Source organism: Metopolophium dirhodum, chromosome 1 (assembly GCF_019925205.1).
Source record: "Metopolophium dirhodum isolate CAU chromosome 1, ASM1992520v1, whole genome shotgun sequence".
NCBI classification, from domain to species: domain Eukaryota; kingdom Metazoa; phylum Arthropoda; class Insecta; order Hemiptera; family Aphididae; genus Metopolophium; species Metopolophium dirhodum.
This window is the reverse complement of record NC_083560.1, coordinates 86,996,395-87,015,093: the sequence shown is the minus strand read 5'-3', so window position 1 is coordinate 87,015,093 and position 18,699 is coordinate 86,996,395. Positions and strand designations below refer to the sequence as shown.

The 18,699-nt window shown below is 29.9% G+C and overlaps 3 protein-coding genes across 3 annotated transcripts; all 3 read right to left on the bottom strand.

Moving 5' to 3' along the window:
- Positions 1–1,523: 1,523 nt before the first annotated feature.
- Positions 1,524–3,579, bottom strand: LOC132943527 (uncharacterized). The gene is made up of 2 exons (XM_061012568.1): positions 3,077–3,579; positions 1,524–2,217 (listed from the first exon to the last, which is right to left on the bottom strand). The coding sequence occupies exons 1-2, from the start codon at positions 3,577–3,579 to the stop codon at positions 1,524–1,526; spliced, it is 1,197 nt and encodes a 398-aa protein (XP_060868551.1).
- A 5,679-nt stretch (positions 3,580–9,258) lies between these two features.
- LOC132943521 (SCAN domain-containing protein 3-like) lies at positions 9,259–9,798 on the bottom strand. Its single transcript, XM_061012556.1, has one exon. The coding sequence runs from the start codon at positions 9,796–9,798 to the stop codon at positions 9,259–9,261; it is 540 nt and encodes a 179-aa protein (XP_060868539.1).
- A 1,672-nt stretch (positions 9,799–11,470) lies between these two features.
- LOC132943512 (uncharacterized) lies at positions 11,471–13,393 on the bottom strand. The gene is made up of 2 exons (XM_061012543.1): positions 13,366–13,393; positions 11,471–11,818 (listed from the first exon to the last, which is right to left on the bottom strand). Exon 2 carries the CDS (start codon positions 11,783–11,785, stop codon positions 11,471–11,473), a length of 315 nt encoding a protein of 104 aa, XP_060868526.1. The 5' UTR covers positions 11,786–11,818; positions 13,366–13,393.
- Positions 13,394–18,699: the final 5,306 nt, after the last annotated feature.

Below are 18,699 nucleotides of genomic sequence, written 5' to 3'. Positions count from 1 at the left end.
ATTGCCAGTTTTCAATTATTTTAGTTTTTTTTCTATAAATATCATAAAATTTTATTTGTTGGGTAAAAAAGCGTGAAAATTTAATATAAGGCTCCTGATATATCGTTCTAATAGCACTTAAAAAATATTAAAAATACATGGGCACAATTTTTTTTTATAACCATTTAAAGTTCAAATTTTGACAAAATTTATAAAATGTTCAACTTTTATAGCTAAGGATTGAAAATTGAAAACAAGGCTCCACGTAAATAGTTTATATATAAATAAAAAGTTTATATATATGAGTGGTGTTATTCAGTTCAAGTATAATTATTCTGATAAGGAGTTTAATATTATACGTATTAGTGGAAGGGGTAGACCAACAACGTTTCCTGATAATTTGAAAAACTATGACAAACCCCTACCAATATCAGCACTTAAAAAAAATGATTTAATGAAACTATGTAAAACTCAAGCTATACCAGAAGAATTCCACGAATGGTATAAAAGTATACCCTCATGTTCCAAAAAGAAAGAAACTGATACTATCTGAATCTGAAAATGATTCTAATTAATGACTGGATATTATAAATAGGTGCTGTTAAGTTTATTAAGTAATTACCTTAATTTATAATAAACGAATTGGTTTTTCATAAAGATTTTTTTTTTAGTCATCATTTAATAAATTTTAATCTTTATTTTCAATAATTAATTACCTAATATTTTGTTTTAAAAGTGATATAACATTATTATATTATTATTTTGTTTATTTCTAGTTATTTGAAAGATAATTTTCATTTATTGTTTTTTGATTATTTAATAAAAAGATTGTTATTTTATTTTATAATATTGGAACAATTAAGTAAAAATAAAAGTTTGTTGTTTGAATTATGTTTATGTATACAATTATTTTAACATTAATGCATTTATTCTGATTTAAAACATAATAAAAAACTAATGACCAAGTGTATTATACTTGTGACTTGGTCACGTTTTAAATGACCAAGTAAACCCTTTTTCACTTGGTCACTTTTTACTATAAAATTAAGTTAAGTAATTTATAATTAAGTAATCATAGTAATAATTATTGAGTAAAACTAGTATATTACAGTGTTAAGTATAATATTGCGGTTTTATTGGTATCAAGTTCATAAACATTGGTTAAATTCTCGATTTTTAAATAAGTGCTCAACTTTAAAAGTGGCATTATTCAAAACTATAAAAAAAACACTTGGTCACTTTTGGCACGAGGGCGACGATATATATATTACATTAAGATTGATAAAATTATAGTAGATGCCGTTCTTTATGGCTGCGTCCATCATTTTGGTGACCGGTGCTTCGCAAAAACATCAAGAGGTCCTGTTCTTCATTAAGGAGCATTAAGGACATTTTGTGCAATTAGATGAATTGCTAAAACTCGTTGTGATCTTGATATGCCATCTCTAACCTAATAAAATTAATTATTTACATTATATTTTAAATCAATATTAAAATAAGTTTAATAACCATTTACCCTGAGATTATTCCGTACTTGATTAAACTCAACTGAAAAGATGAGGCAGTGCAAGAACCATTCTGAAAACACGAGCTGCTTCAGGACTTCTCTTGACTAGATCCAAAACACCATTCGATTTACGATGACAATAACGTACAATCGTTTGGGTATAATGAAACCAGCAACATCCCAATCTGCTTTCTGGAAATGCTTGTTGAACTGCATTCATGAGTCCTCTTTCAAAATCTGTAACAAACCGAGTTAAATTATAGTTAAGAGGTAAAATTTGCCGTACAATGTTAAATAATGTGACGTATGTTTCTTCTGTCCGACTTCTTAGAAGGACATACACCATTGGGAACGACACACTCTTAAATACCACTTGAAAAGTCAGGAAACTTTTCAAGTCTGCTGGAGCAGCTGGAACAGTCTTGAATGCTCCATCAATGCCAACAGTTGTTACTGTGGCCAACTCTTCTCTAAATCTTCTAATTGCATCCAAGTTTGCAAAAATAACTCCTTTGCTTGTTCCGTTGATCACTAGTTCTTGTTGGAAGAATGTTGACGGTGGTGTTTGAAGCGTGTGACTGTACACAGCATTCTCTGGTCGGGTCAATGCTTCAGTGAGCTCATGGATGTTCTCGGGTATGCGTCCGCCATTTGGTTGACGAGACCTACGCATCCTCTTCCATCTTCTCTGTCCTTGCATAAATGTGTAATTGTTAGCAGCTTCTGGATACCTAACAAAATAAAAATTAGACGGGTGAGTGGATATTCTTAGGTTTACATGTCGTAATTGTCTAAGCCAAAAAAATTATAATTAAGTATTATAAATATAAATAATTAATAACTAGATAAACATATTGAATATCCATCACAGTTAAAAGTTTATAACTAAAAAACTTAATAACTAAATAACTAAATAACTTTCATATTGGTATAGGTATAGGTTATTGAGTTAGGTATAAGGTTACTTTACCTAGATAATTTTTTTTTAAATTTGTTCTTACAAATTATTTATTTTGCTTAACAGTTCAACCTTATTTTTAATGATACAAATTATTTAAAAGTAGGTAGGTATGTCATTTTTTATATCATTAATTCTTTTGGTAGACATATACCGAATTATTATTATTTTTATTTTCATAGTACCTAGTGTCTAGGTATAAAATATACAGCCAGGTATGACAATGACCAGTAACCACCCGTCCACTCACCATAGTAAAATAAATCTACTTTCACTATTTTTGTAATAGGTAGGTATATGCACTTGCTATTGTAATGATGTGCTCACACATCATTATAATAAATAAACTAAAATCTTACAGAATAATAAATAATGGCCAGACTGTCGTCTGTAGAAATCCCCAATAAAACTATTGTCTATAAATCTAGTTCGGGGAAATACAAAAACCTTTGATAAAACCAACTACCTACCTAATAATCATTATTTCATATAAAATTAGAAAACTACCTAGTTGTATTAAAGGTCCTTGCAAATTTATTAGTTACCTATCTAACTGTGAGTACAAACATACAGGTAAGCAAATAATGTTTAAAAATAAGTTAGTAAAATAAAATATTGATCCAAGAACTTACTGAACAATTGCATTGTTGTAAACAGTCCTAACTGAAACAGACATGTTTTCAGGATCAATGCCCTTTGCACCAATTGCTTCTCTTAAGAAAGGTACATGTAAATTTATATCTGCAGGTCTATGGTTGTGACGATTCCGAACTCTTATTATATTGTCAATAACTTCTGTACTCACTGATGCTGTACAAGGACAATACTCATAAAGCCCACTTTTTTGCCGCTCACATACCAAGTATATGCGGTTGGCTGTGGCTTCGCGCTTGTAGTACTTAAAACCTAAATTATTCACACAAACTCTTGAACCATGATGAATCCCTGGAATCAGTCTGTAGGTTACTGGTACAACGTTTTCTACAGGATCTTCTTCTTCATCCTCGAGTACTCGTTCTTCTTCATCTTCATCCGTGAGTTCTTCAATCGGGTTATTCTCGTAAACAACTGGCCGGAAATAATCATGGTCTAACAAATGAGCGGGGAGACCGATTTCTTCCTCGGTGTTCACCATGTTTCTGCACTATGACTAACAATACAGGTTGTGTCTTGGAGTCGATGATCAAAGTAACCAAAGTAACAAAAAATAACAAGTTTAAGGTTGAGCGGAGACACACACTAATACAGTAATACACAATACACTATAACAAAAACGAGCGACAGCACGAATACATTCGGGGGTATGACCTATGGTCAACGTTTTAAAGAACGACGTGCGATAGCACGATCAATAAACGGCGTACGGTTAAGACGAGCAAACAATATTAAAGATACAAGATCGAAATATTTGAAAAAGATGTGTAGAGTGCCAGAGTACCGTGTTGAGTACGACGGTGTTCAAGAGCGGTTAAGCGAGTCGTCACTTGTTGGTCATTGGTACTTGCTTGTACTTCGTGAATCGTGACGGTGGGGTGGGAAACTGGAAATAACGCTCGTAAAAACCGTTACAAAACACAGCAATAGAATTCAAAAAAGGCGGGAATTATTAAATAGTAAATACATAATCTATTGACTATTTCAACTTTCAAAGTACCTAATGGCTACTAAGGCAGTGCATTTATAAATACTGGATCTTCGATTGAATAATTTAAACTTACTTGAGGTTGGCTAGTTCCTCTAGAGGTAATTTTCCGAAATTCTTAAGTTTCTCCAAAATTTGGGATAAACAGCCAAAAAATAGTAAATAATATGTTTAATTTGTTTGAAATTGGTTTTAATTATTTACTATTTAGTTGCAACTCCAAAAATAATTGTGCTACCTAGAGACTTACTTAACATTTTGAACAAATATTAATTCATTATTGCTTTGCAATTTAAATTCATCTATACTTAAAACTATAGGCCTATACACTAAGTCAGTTTATAGGTCTATGCTTAGAACAGGTACATCAAAGATGATGCAAAAGGAGCATGTAGACATGCATTGGGCTACAGGAATAACATTGAAGGGTAGCAAAAAAGTCAATATTTTTTAATATAAATAAAAATATATTAAGTTCAATAAATAATAAATATGTCGTAGTATATAATTGTAACTTGTCAAAATATCATAATTATATAAATATATATTTACTCATCATGGTGTTGGAATGAAGTTAACAGCAAAAAATGTATTAACAGGGGACAGCCATTGTCCATATTTCTTACATACATAAATATTACTGAAAAAGTAGCAGTAAATTTATGTTTGCTCACATAATATAGGTACTTATATACATTGTCCCTTAATATGGACTATATTGTATATACCTAATACAGCATTATCTTTATAAGGAGAAAAGAATACCCATTTTATTATGTACTGGAAAATCCCTATGTAGTACTTTCTATTAATTGTGTATTTATTTGAGTGAATAAAGTAGTCTGTATGGTCTGTTGATAGTCACCAAACATGGAAGTGTGTTCAAATAGTATAATCTGGAGTACATGTTTAAATCCAATAAAGGTATCGAAATTATAGGGTTAAATATTTTATACACTTATCTTTCTTTTTGTTATAACAACTAATTATTGCAAATCTCATTAATTACATTGATTCAGTGGCCTTATATGTTTAATCATATATTTAATAAAACAATATAAAAATAATTTTGTAAATACTGTACGATTAACTAGAAAAAGTATGATATGTCATATGTATGCTATTTAATACAATAAGAATATGTACATAAATATAATTAGAATGAAGATTTAATAAAAATGTGAAGAAACTGCCTATTGCAGGTAACAATCTGCCATTTAGTTACATAATACCTATTACAAGTTTAGTTTATCTTCAATAAAAACAGAAGTGTTAGTAATAATCATTGAATATACCTATTACCTACTGAAATACTTGTCTCAAAAAATAATTGTTTACAAAGTATTTAAAAAATTATATACATATAAGTAATAACTAATAAGTAACAACAAATATGAGTTTTTATTTTTGTTTCTAAATATTATATAAATAAATAGATTAGTTTCTTGTGCCAATATGAATTGTGGAATTGTAAAGTTAAAAATAATCAAATTAAATTAATTTTATGAATATCTACTAAAAATTGACTACAATAATATCCAAAGTAGTATTTAATTCTGAGAATAGGTTAGGTTAGGTCTGTTTGGCACATTTAACATATTATTATATAATAAATTTATTTCTTATAGCACAGGTAAGTATACTTTCACTAATATTAAAGCTGCACTTAACTCCAAAATTTTAAATAATAAAGTATAAAGCATAGAATAGATATTAAAGTATTGGTATAAAGTATAAAGTTAAAAGTATTAAAATTAAAATTTTAAATATGAATATTATATTATGATTTATGATCATTAAATGATAAAAACCTAACTTCACCGATTAAAAGCTAACTAAACAGGGTTTTATTTTATAGAAGGCAAAATTTCTCGCTATATATTTTTTCAAGGAAACAGATTTTTTATTTTTGATTAATTCGCTGGTGAACGCCGCGGGAATTGGGATTTTTTCTAACTTTTGTAGGTTGGCATAAGCATTTTTTTTTTTCTTATCAAGTTCGCTGTTATCAATTGTTAACAAAATCGGGAAATCTGTACCCGTCCACCAAGGTGTATTGATAAGGTGTCGTCACTCTGAACCCCTATCCGTATAAACTCTTGATTGAAATTTTTACCACAGTTCCTATAGACACCAGAGCGCGCTTCCTGTCCTATGAAGGCCTAATTTTTCATACTGTTAAATGCAAAATGCCTTAAAACTATGAATTCAAATGTTATTTTTTTTGGAGTTAGCATCTAATAATTTTAATTTACATTTGTATTTTTGTTTTAAATATTTTTTATCAAGTAGACATCAATTATAAAATATTATGATGTATAATTTAGTCACTTCTTGGGATATTTGCAACCTAATTGAAATCTTTAAATTAAAGATTTTCAAGGAAGAAAGAATGAGTTCAACTTTCAAGAGCATTCAAGAAGTTACATGTGCAAGATACAAGCAATACATACTGGACCCATATCGGACTCAGACTTCGATACGAGTCGGTACGTAACTATTCCTAATAGATACTTATCAAATTTTTCTACTTTAATGTTCATGTATATAATTCTAGCCCTAATTTTAAAAGTAGTCTGGTAGAGTTGAGTATTATTATTTTCTAGTGCACATACAAAATTCTAATAATATAAATTATAATTTTTTTCACATTTTATTATATCTAGGTAACTCAAACTAATTTTGAAATTTTTTTAAGTTTTTTTTGTGTTTTCTTTTTTTCAGCAACTTGCTTATTTTTCTTTTTACAAGCAAATATCATCCTTGTTTTGACATAATATGTAATAATATATTTTGTTAGTATTTGGCTATGTATTGGGCAACCAACCTTTGTCAAAATGTTTTGTTTATTTATTTCTTCCATAACTACAAAATATGTTTAAAAAATAAAGAGTATAAAATGTGTGTGAAGTTTTTTAATTTAATTTGTATTGTTTGTATATATATTATATTTGATGTTGAAAATAATTTAATCTGCATAAATAAATGTAATAGAATATATATTAAACTGTCTATAAAAACAACTAAAAAGTATTACCTCTGAAGGCTTAAATAATGAAATTAATTTTATCTTCTCAGTTTCATTTTTTTTAGAAGCGTAACCAGTCCTGCAACCAGGCACAAAGCATTTGTTAGGCATTTTAAAATAAAAATAAAAATACTAGAAGACAGATGTATTTTCAGCTTTGTGAATGCAATGCGAAGGTTGAATGAATAAGGTTTAGGGTAAAATTATTGTTTTGACAGCTAAATAGGCATAAGATTCCGAGTTGTATAGAGTTTAAGCATGCTTGTACATGCTTGTACATGCTTGTACATGCTTGTACATGTTTGACTTTAATTTTTGAATATGTATATAATACATATTATATATATTTAGATATACTACAGTTTAATCTAGGACAGTGCTTCTCATTTTTTTTTTGTCGTGTGATCCCCTAAATTTAATGTAAAACTGTCAAGGCCCCTTAATCAAATCAAATTATTTTTTCTTGATTATATACAAAAATTACATGTACCTACTATTTCACACAGATAAATTATTAAAATTATAGTAAATTAATGTTTTTAGTATACTTTTTTCTTAAAGCCTAAGGAAAATAGTTTAAATAAAATAGCCATGCCTCCAGCTTGAGAAGCACTGATATATGATGACCTTATAAATCTATCAAGCATTTAGCATATATTTTGGTATCCCCAGGATCTCTGTTAATGTACATATTATCTTAGAGAGGCCTTAAGATTGCTCAGAGTTGTCTAAGCCCCCTCCGGCCCTCCCTTTTCATGTCCATGTAATTATAAATTATTATTTGTTAATTATAACACTCTGAAATAGTTATGTATGATAATTTAGTGAATTACCAATAGGTAACTCATACATTTTTCATATATTTTTTTGGAATAGGTAGGAAATTTAAAAATGACAATATTTAATAATATTAATGACTGTATTTGATAAAAAGAAATTATTTAAATACATGCATACAAATAATTTAGATCAAAAAAGTAATTATACAATGAAAAATTTTTAATTTTATTCCTTAAATCATAATATATTTTCAATTTTCTATGGCTTTGGTGTACAAAAGCGTTCGTTTTTCGGCCTCTTTAGGACATACAGCGCTCCCGGTGGTGACGACTGTCTGTGGTAAAATTTTCAATCAAGTTTTCAAACAAGTGACGACACCTTATCAATACACCTTGCCGTCCACTAAAGTGCCTTGATAAAGAGAGTGTGACCATACGGAGTGTTGCTCTGATTGGACGAAAGATTTTACCGCCATTACGCCGTGTCCAGACCAAGAAACATTTTGTCGGAAACACATGTTTTCGACATTGTCGTCGACAAACTTTTGAGTATGTTTTTAAAATTTTGTCGACGACATTGTCACGGACTCTGTCGACGACAAATTTTTGTTATCGGCCGAGTAGCGGTAAACTTCAAAGGATGTTTACAAACATTGTCATCGACAATGTATCGGCATGTTCAGACCTGTCGTCGTTGTCACAGAAACATTTTGATATTTTTATGAAATTGTACTATTTTGTGTTTAGTAAGTTCAGTTGGTCGATTTAGTCACTACTGATCACTTTAAATATTGTAATATACGTATTTGCTATTATTCGTTAATACCTACCATGGAGTTATCTAGAGAAAAAGTGAGTCAGTTAATTGATTTGTACTATGAAAGACCAGTACTATGGGACCAAACGCTGTCAGATTATAAAAATAAGTTTAAAAAAAATGACGCGTGGTGTGAAATTTCAAAAATAATGAACATTGACAAAGCAGACATTGAAAAAAAAATGAAAAATGTTATTGGCCAATTTTATCGCGAATGCAAAAAGACGAAGTCAGGTGCTGGAACTGACGAAGTTATGGAGTCAAAATGGTTCGCTTTCAATTCTTTGATGTTTTTAAAGGATAAAAACAAACCTCGTGTAACGTCTGATGCTGGAATTGAAGTAAGTAAATTATAAATTACATTATTATGTAATACTTTTTAAATACAGAGTGATGTGTATATATTAGACTGTTTTAACATTATGAGAATCTTACTTACTATAACATTTTTAAACAATTTAATTTTTCATCAACACATACATACTAGGACTTAATAACATTGGTTTAATAAAATAAGTCTAATATGCTTACAGTCAAAATATTTGGCTTCAATGCTTCCATATTAAAATTAATATGCAACATATTAAAATCTTGAGCGAACAAAGAAGTTCTTCCTGTAGCCCTCCTCCATACTCAACTCTCACAAAACAAAGGAGAAGTACTTTATTACTTACGTCCGTCGATTCGTGAAGTTGAATTGAATAAAATGGTGAATTTTTCATCATTGTTATAACTTGATTTTCAATATCATCAGCCATTTCTTCAATTCTGCGTTTGATAGTGTTAGCAGACATAGGAATCTCTTTGAGTTTCTTGACAGCCTGCTTTCCCAATACTACTTCACCAGCTTGTAACATGCAAGGCTTAATTGGGTCTTCTCCAATCGTATACGGTTTTTTATTTTTTGCGATCTGAAGTACTACCAAATAAGAAGCCTTTAACAAGGATTTATCTTCGATTGTCATTTTTTTCATAGTAATTACTTGCTTTCGCATGTCATCACGCATTCTTTCAAAATATTCAATTGGTTTATTTGCTAAATTCTTATGTTTTGATTGGAAGTGTCTTTCAAGTTTCGAAGGTTTCATAGCATCATTGGATAATATGTCAGAACACACAACACAAAGTGGCAGTGGATGTAGATCACTATTAGGTTCTTGAATAAATCCAAATTTCAAGTAGTTTGAATTATATTTTCTTACTATTTTAATTTTTTTTTCTCTCCTCCATCGGTTTGAATGTTTTTTCTAATGACACCTGACGAAGATTGTGGGGGCTCTAAAGTTCCTTCATAGTTATTACTATTGTTGCAATTATCTTTTTTATTTATAAAGAAATTATAAATATTACTTTGTTTTTTTTCACTCATTATACAATTTATGTAAATAATAAAACAAAATACAATTTTAAAAAAAACCACACGCACGTTGAATACAATACAATATTACGACAACGCGACCAAACGTCAACTAAATATTTCAATAAAAATAAAAAGATAAAATAGTCATTTTACTAAGCCCGTATGTAACGACGCATGTACAGATAATCTTATCCGTTCTGCGATTCGGCAATAATATATATAATATATATGTATAGTCATTAGTCGCTGAGTATAAGGTCTCGTAACATTTTATAGTTTTATAACTGTTATAACAAACGATAACACACGATAATGATGATTTTATTATTATTTTAATACGGACCCTACACAACAACATGATACAATTATACTTTTTCACATAGTGATTATTAATATTAATATTATTTATATATATTAAATAATATTGCAAGTTAAGTTCAAATTTTTCCGCGGACCACCTAAATTTTCACCGCGGACCACCAGTGGTCCACGGACCACCGGTTGGCGACCGCTGCAATATTGAATATAGAGTGATGTGCAACCTGTATATTATCTTTAATCGTGCTCACTAGTTTTAGAAACCCTAATGAAAAAACACCACGGGGCGCGTTAGCGTCGAGTAGCAGTTCTAATGAAACGCATTAAGGTACCTGTACACTGTAGAGATAAATACAGCTAGATTTAGATCGCTCTAGCTAGACTGCACTAGAAGTGTGTTTACACTAGAGTGAAATGTGCTCTAATTAGAGCAGTCATAGAGAGCTCATAGATCAAATCTACCTAGATCAGTCTACGGCCCATGTACATTAGTCAAACTTGATATAGTTTAGATAGTTCTTTTATTGAGAGAGCATTTTGGCTGTTCGTTAGTTCGTTAGTTCGTTTTCTTTGGACGAAAAATGTCGGATCGCAAACGCGTTGCAGCTGCAATTATAGTGTGTAGTTTGATTAAAAAAAAACAGGAAATAAAATCGAAAAAAACGAATAGGTTGTGGGTGAGAAATTGGATATCAAAAAGAGATGACGAAGGAGTGCACGCAAAGTTACTGAAAGAAATGAGTGTAGAAGATACCACTTCGTATGAAAATTTCATACGAATGTCCAAAAATGATTACCAGAATCTTTTAGAAATAATTACACCGAAAATTATAAAAAAAGATACTCACCTCCGAAAAGCGATTTCACCTTCAGAATGACTAACATTGACGTTGAGGTTTCTTGCTACAGGTAAGCGGTTTGATAAATAAAAAAATGTATGTATATATTTTATTTTGCTTATTTTTGTATCTTTTTATTATAGAATAATTATTTTAACATCATAAATTAATAAAATAACATATTATAACAATATATTATAACTTTAAATACATTTTATCTTATAAATAAGATAAAAATAAATATTAAAATAAAATAAAATCCTCTTCTCCCATATCAATGATAGCTCTCTGTATTATGCGCTTCAATCGTCTTCTTCTTTCTTCAGAACGGAGTTGTTGTAACTCCACAGCAACGTAATTTCCAAAAACATCAAATTCATCACTCGGAGCTCTTAACACGGACATAGCTTCTTTAAATAACTCTTCGTCATCTTCGTTTATAGATTTTGGTTCATTTCCCTTATTTAGTTTTTTTTTCTTACTTTTCTTTGAAAAATTGTCAGCAGTAATCGAAGCTGTAAATGTCTCGTGTGATGATTCTCCTTCAGCTTGAGACATAACGACTTCACTAGCTTCCTCATTATCACTAACCTAAAAATGTTTATACGAGTATTTACTGAGTGTAACAACTAACAGATAGAACAAACTTTTGGTATAACTTTTGTATTTATAATTTATAGACCTTAGCGCTACATGTATAGTTTGTTTTTATTTATTATAATATTATATACTTTTTGTCTCGCTCGGTGTTATTATATTATGCATAATTAAAAATCTAATTACAAGATACAAGTTACCAACATTTAACTCAAAAATCACTTATACTAATTGCAGCTTCCGTCTACATCTGATGAGTGGAAAAAGGAAACACAACGTTTTTATGAAAATTGGAATTTCCCTAACTGTATCGGGGCACTCGATGGTAAACACGTAGTGATGAAAGCACCAATGAATAGTGGAAGCCTTTACTTTAATTACAAAGGGACACACAGTATTGTATTAATGGCTCTTGTTGGTGCCGATTATAAATTTTTGTATGTTGATGTGGGATGTAACGGCCGTATTTCAGATGGTGGCGTATTTGCAAATTGTTCATTGTCAAAAGCTCTTGAAAATAATACTTTGAATATACCTCAACCAAAACCATTACGTGGACAGTCAAATTCAGTACCATTTGTTATCGTTGCTGACGATGCTTTTCCTTTAAAAACATACTTAATGAAACCGTCTCCTTTTCGAAATCAACCCGGGCCAAATCGAATTTTTAATTTTAGACTTTCTCGTGCTCGCAGAGTTGTGGAAAACGCGTTTGGTTTGCTTTCTGTTCGCTTTCGTGAACTAAGGAAACCTATAGAGTTGGATCCAGAAAAAACCACAAAGATTGTGCTTGCCACTTGTTGTTTACACAATTATTTACTATCTCGGAAAGCCTATAGTTACGCACCCCCCGGAACATTTGATAGAGAAGAGCAAAGTGGTTTGATTCCTGGTAGTTGGAGAGAAGAAGGAACTCCACAAAACTCATTACACTCAATGCAACAAATTAATGTACAAAGAAATGCAAGTTCTACTGCTAAGGAAGTACGTGAAAAGTTCAAAACTTACTTTATGTCCACAGAAGGAGAACTGACATGGCAATATCAATATATTTAAGTAGTATTTAAATAATTTTTTAAAGTTTAGATTTTTAAGTCTTTTTTTTTTAAATAGTTCTAAGTTTAATATTTGGTTAACATGAATCTGGCAGTGAAGAACTGAACTTATTGTATAATATAGACAATGAGATATTCAAAAAATTTAATAGTACCTATTTATTATTTTAATTTTAAGTATTATAAAATGCTAACTAAAAATACTAAATTGTATATAGGTATGTAACATCGTATATTGTAATTGTATATATACAATCTATTAAAAGTGTTGACTTCAACAAGTTATCATTTATGTACTTATATATAAATTTAAATGTTAATATTGATATCGCGGCCAATTACCGGCCGATAATATTATAATAATATTATATACAAATCTTTTATTAGTTTTTCCATTATTTGTTTTTAATTTTAAAATAATTATGATAGCGATTCAGTACATTACCAAGTTATAAACCTATTTTAATAATAAAATAAGTAATTTACCAATGCATTTGGTACTGTGCCGACAGTCTTCACACATTCAGAAATGCCAGTCATGAATTTCAGTAAATCGAAAAACTCCCAAGAACTTTTCACGGTCTCATCTGCACCTGCTCCACTCTTCTTATTTTTTATCTTTCGTAGTTCACCATTCATTTGGCACCGAAGATTGTGTAATTTTCTACCAACTTCCGCAGAACTCATTGCCAATTTTTGAGCAATTGTTTTCATGCATTTTTCCTTTAGCTGCCTGTCTCTGTATTCCTTCACTGTACAATTCCACAGTTCAGGAGACGATTCAAGAAGCTCAATTAGCTTATAGGTTTTTTGCTTGTCCCACACAACATCGGCCATTGTACAAATAAATTCAAAAGAAAATATATAAAAATGTATAATTATCGAAAAAACTGTTCAAATATTTCCACGTGCTCTATTTAATCTATTCAACTGAACAAATAGATCTAGACTGATCTAGCTATAGTGTCTATCTCCGTGTACATTGTAGATTTTCGTCTACTCTAGTTAGTAGTTAGTCTACCTAGATCCTAGAGAGGCAACCGCTAGAGCGCTCTATATGTTGTGTACACTTCTAGATTAAATCTAGAGAGCTCTAGCTAGAGTAACTCTACGAGAAAAAATCTACAGTGTACAGGTACCTTTATAGTATAATTGCTAAAAGAAGAACACTTAAAACAGACCATTCGAAACCACGGAGGTTACAACGATCCTTCAAAACCAATAAGTAGAAAGGAATTGGTCATTGAAGGTATTTATATATTTATTATATATTGCTATAAATTAAAATACAATATCATTGTGTGTTAAAATATAATAATATACTTCAAAATAATATTTTTAAATTACAACTAAAAATATCTATAAAAAAACCGAGTACTTATGTACAATATACTAGTGAGAAAACTTGTTTTAAATTTCAATACTTAGCAATGGCAATTCAACTTTTCTACATTTTTAACTTTAAGTGGATGCAACGTATTATTTCTTTTCTCTCCCTGGCCCACGCGCAACACAGACAAAACGCATTTACGCAGAATCATTTTTTCTATATTTTTAAGTAATCTTAGAGTAAAATCACCCATTACAAAAAAGATAGAGAATAATATTTTTGAGGGAATGATTTATCGATTTTATATTTTATTGTTATTTGACTTTGTATTCGACTTTCAAAATAAACAAAAAAATGTTGTAAATTTAAATTATGTTTAAATTTTTTTGAGACAATATTTAGACAAATTGGTGTCATTCCCTCAAAAATATTATTCTCTATATTTTTATAATCGGTGATTTTACTCTAAGATTACTTAAATCTATAGAAAAATAGATTCTGCGTAAATGTATTTTGTATATGTCACGCGTGGGCCAGAGAGAGAAAACACGTTACGCGGCGGCCTACGTGAGCGAATTCAACGCGAACGCGGTGCGGTGCATTTCGCGCGAAAATTCAAGCGATCCAACGTGGCGCGACGCGATGCGGCAACATTGTCCTATATGCACCGCCGATCTTTCGCGGCGACTCGCGGTCGATCAGTCGCACAGTGGTCTGACAAGTAATTTTAGCTTGCCGAAATTAATATCATCTTTAATTTATTAGATATTACTATTTAATACATCAAAACACATGTATTCGAAGGCAACAAATTCAAATTTGACAATATTTTTTTAATTCAACCTATTATTATTAACATTTTTGATATTTTAAAAATTATAATTTTTTTTTTTACAATAATTTATTTTCGTTCAAATTTTTAATTTTGTAAGATTTATTCAGAAAAAAAAATGGATTTTACATTACATACACATCATAGTTAGAAAGGATGCTTTATTATTTAATGGATTTAGTGCACAATGGAATAATAAACTGTTTTTTATATACATTTTTACTTTGTTTATTAGATATTTACAAGGTTTTGTGCTTCATCGGAAAGCTTGAGTATATTTTTTTTTAATACGTTACGTAAACTTGATATAACTGTATCCGATGATACACATAACATATATACAAGATCTTCATTATTATTGATCCTAGAATTTTTTCTTGAATGATGTTGTCTAAATATCTTAAAATCCTTATTTCTGCATTCCTGAGCTTCCTCGGATAATTGACCTAATAGTTAATATATAAAATAATAAGCTTGTACGAATGTAATATAAATATTTTGAGAAATTACCAATTGGAAGTAGTGCGTGTTGAATAACATCAGCACCGTGTATTAATATTGTATGTACACTCGCGGGCATGTTATACCATGGATATTATAGAGTAATATAATATTTTGCTGTATCCAAACAATAGTTCTTAAATGATTCTGTATCTATTTCGTAACCACTAGCTAAAACCATCAGTATATTTCCAAATTTTTTAATAAGTTCTTCATCTATATTGGTAATTTTGGCAGACTTTTCAAAATTTTTAAAAAATTTTCTAGCTGTATTACCATTGTTTGTCGTACCATGCCCTGTAACAAAATATTATTTATTATCTAAATATTGTTTAAATATACTTTCAGTTGTTTTTGTTTATACCTTGCAAAACTATATCGACTAAAAGACCCATTTCAGATCTAAACTCATCTTGAATCTTTTTTTTCTTTCCGAAAATATTTTCTTGTGTTCTTCCGATCTAAAATTATGTTAAGAAAAAATTATCCTAATACATTTATTCAATATGAAAACACGATTAAACAAACTAACCTGACTTGCCAACTTTTAAAAGGTAAACGATAGGATACGTGCAGCAAACATTCAAAAAAACGTATCCAAGCATGTAGTGTTGATAACCCGAACCTAAAATTATCGGAGTTAATTTTAATTTTGCTTAGTTTATCTATATCGTTTACATTTTTTGGCGTACATCCGCAAATATAACAAGACTGACTTGATGTACTTGGCTATGAATTACATACCTGAAATATACATCAATTTAGAAAAATGTCAAAAAAAAAATTAAAATTAGAATAGAATCCGAAACAAAACTTGTTTTTACCTTTCCATCGACCATTGAAAATATGAGTTTATGCTGAATATTTAGATTTATGCCATTATGTGTAATATTTGTTGCTACTAATTTGTTAATTTGCATTTCTATATCCTCTACTTCTTCTTTAGTACTTTCCTTAGTTTCTTTTTTAAATAGGAACTTTATTGGCCGGCAAAATCTAGTGGATGATGGTCGAGGATTTTCCCAAATAGTATAATTAATATTATCTTCTACTACGCGTAATTGAAGTGGTACGATTGAGAACATAAAAATATCATGATCAGTAGATGATAGTGAATGTGGTTGATTAAAATTTATTCTATATTGAGACTGACCACTGCTACCATCACACCCCCACTTGTATAACATTTCTTAATTATTCATATGTGATTCAATTGGTCTAATATGTTGTGGGATTTGTATGATTCGATTAGTTGTGTGGTCCAAGAGATCTTTCAATGGAATTTTGCATCCTGATTCTGTGATTTCTACGTTATTCGGATAACCTTTTTTTTTTCCAGTTATTATATCATCGTATGGAGGATATATGTCACAATTTCGTTTTTTTGAGCTAATTTTTTATATTAACATACTGTTGTTTGGTTAGTTTATTATCCATTAACAGTGCTAAAGCTTCATCAATACTATATGGAATAGGTTTTTTATCTTCATCACAAGTATATGAATTCATAATTTTTTTTGCACGATTCGGACTTTTTACACTTTCCTTAAAACCTCTTCCCAGATAGTTGATACTTAGCTGAGGCTGCAAAGCTGAGTTCCGGAGAAGTATACGATTTTACTAAATGTTTCACTTTATTTATTTTGGTTCTTTCGGCACACTCGTTAAAATTAATTTTTGGTCGACCCACACTTTTCGAACTACTTTCATTGTCTGTAGGTAATATGAAATTTTTTTTTAACCATTCACTATTTTTTTCAATAAATCTGTCATAGGTTCTTTTACTTTCTGACCATTTTTTTTCAAGCACAGTTGTAAAATTTAAAACCTTTGCGTTCATTTTTTCATTATATGTATCATCCCATTCCGGCGTATTATATACATCTAATATTTTATGCAGTAAAAATTGTCTTGATTCAACGTTTGACGGTTTAAGGAGTCCCTTTTTTCGTAAAATGTCAAAAAGATCACGATAAGTTACTTTTTGCGTACTATCTCGACTACATCCAGCTACAAAAAAAAAATCACGTTATGAATTGGGGCAAATTGGGGCAAATGGAAATTATGTATTATTTAAGCCAAGTATGTCTACTATAAGTATCATGTAATGATAATTTGTCAAAATTTGTCAATTTTTAGTTATCTTCTATTGTTTAAAATAAAACTAGTATCGTCAACAATTTTGAAATTTATTGTTAAAATTTAAAAGTTTTGAGTCTACATATTAGCTAATTTTAACTACTTACCTTCATTCAAATGATCCATTGTATATATTGAAAAAAATAAACTCTTGAAACTGCACAGTTGTGTTCACAATGATCGTCAAAAGCTGAGTAACACATAACGCGCGTGGTCACAAATTTCAGATTATATTTTATGCACTATTCACTCAATATCAGACGTTAATTATATTAATGACCATTTTTATCTACAAACAGTTTACTTATCGTCTTCTATAGGTTGTCCCCAATGTATATATATATGCTCCAATTATAATTGTTGTCATCAAAAATTCGATTTCGGCAAGCTAAAATTACATTTCAGACCACTGTGAGTCGGTCCATGAAAGTCGGCACTCGCGTACAAACTACAAACACCATCTTGTTTTCGGGGTTTTAAAATAACTTTTAAAAATGACAAGGACTCAAAATATGGCCAAGTTCCTGTATACTCCGGTTCATGGTCAGCGTCAGCTCCCGAACGAGGCTTGGGAATTTTTTTTAATTCTTTCGCATAAGTATCCCTTAAATTTTTCCATTTTTTTTTTTGCCCCATCAGCTGAAATAAAAAAGTATCGAAACATCAGATTACAACAAGGGTTGAAATGGTTGAATGTATTTATTAAACAGGGCTTCAAAGTAAGTGGATGTCGGTCTGCAGTACAGTAGATTACAAGTGGGTGACTGTAATGGAGAATGTTAAATTTGAAATCAATTATATAAGATCATTATCGAAGAGAGACGTATAGTAATTTGGACGTCAAAAAAAATATAAATTAAATAAAAAATATTATTCTTATAATAGATCATCATTAAAATACAGGGTGTAACAGAAAGTTATGACAAATGAAATAACTTGTATACTATTCTAATCAATATGTTTTCATTTTTTTTTTTCATATAATTTATAGACGTTTGTACTACACGTACAATAAGGA

Bases quoted from the DNA above. Each gene is read 5' to 3' on its own strand.
- LOC132943527 (XM_061012568.1), bottom strand. From the start codon at position 3,579: ATGGTGAACACCGAGGAAGAAATCGGTCTCCCCGCTCATTTGTTAGAC. The intron at 2,218-3,076 runs GTAAGTTCTTGG...TTATTTTGTTAG, and splicing joins TACAACAATGCAATTGTTCA to GTATCCAGAAGCTGCTAACA.
- LOC132943521 (XM_061012556.1), bottom strand. From the start codon at position 9,798: ATGAAACCTTCGAAACTTGAAAGACACTTCCAATCAAAACATAAGAAT.
- LOC132943512 (XM_061012543.1), bottom strand. From the start codon at position 11,785: ATGTCTCAAGCTGAAGGAGAATCATCACACGAGACATTTACAGCTTCG.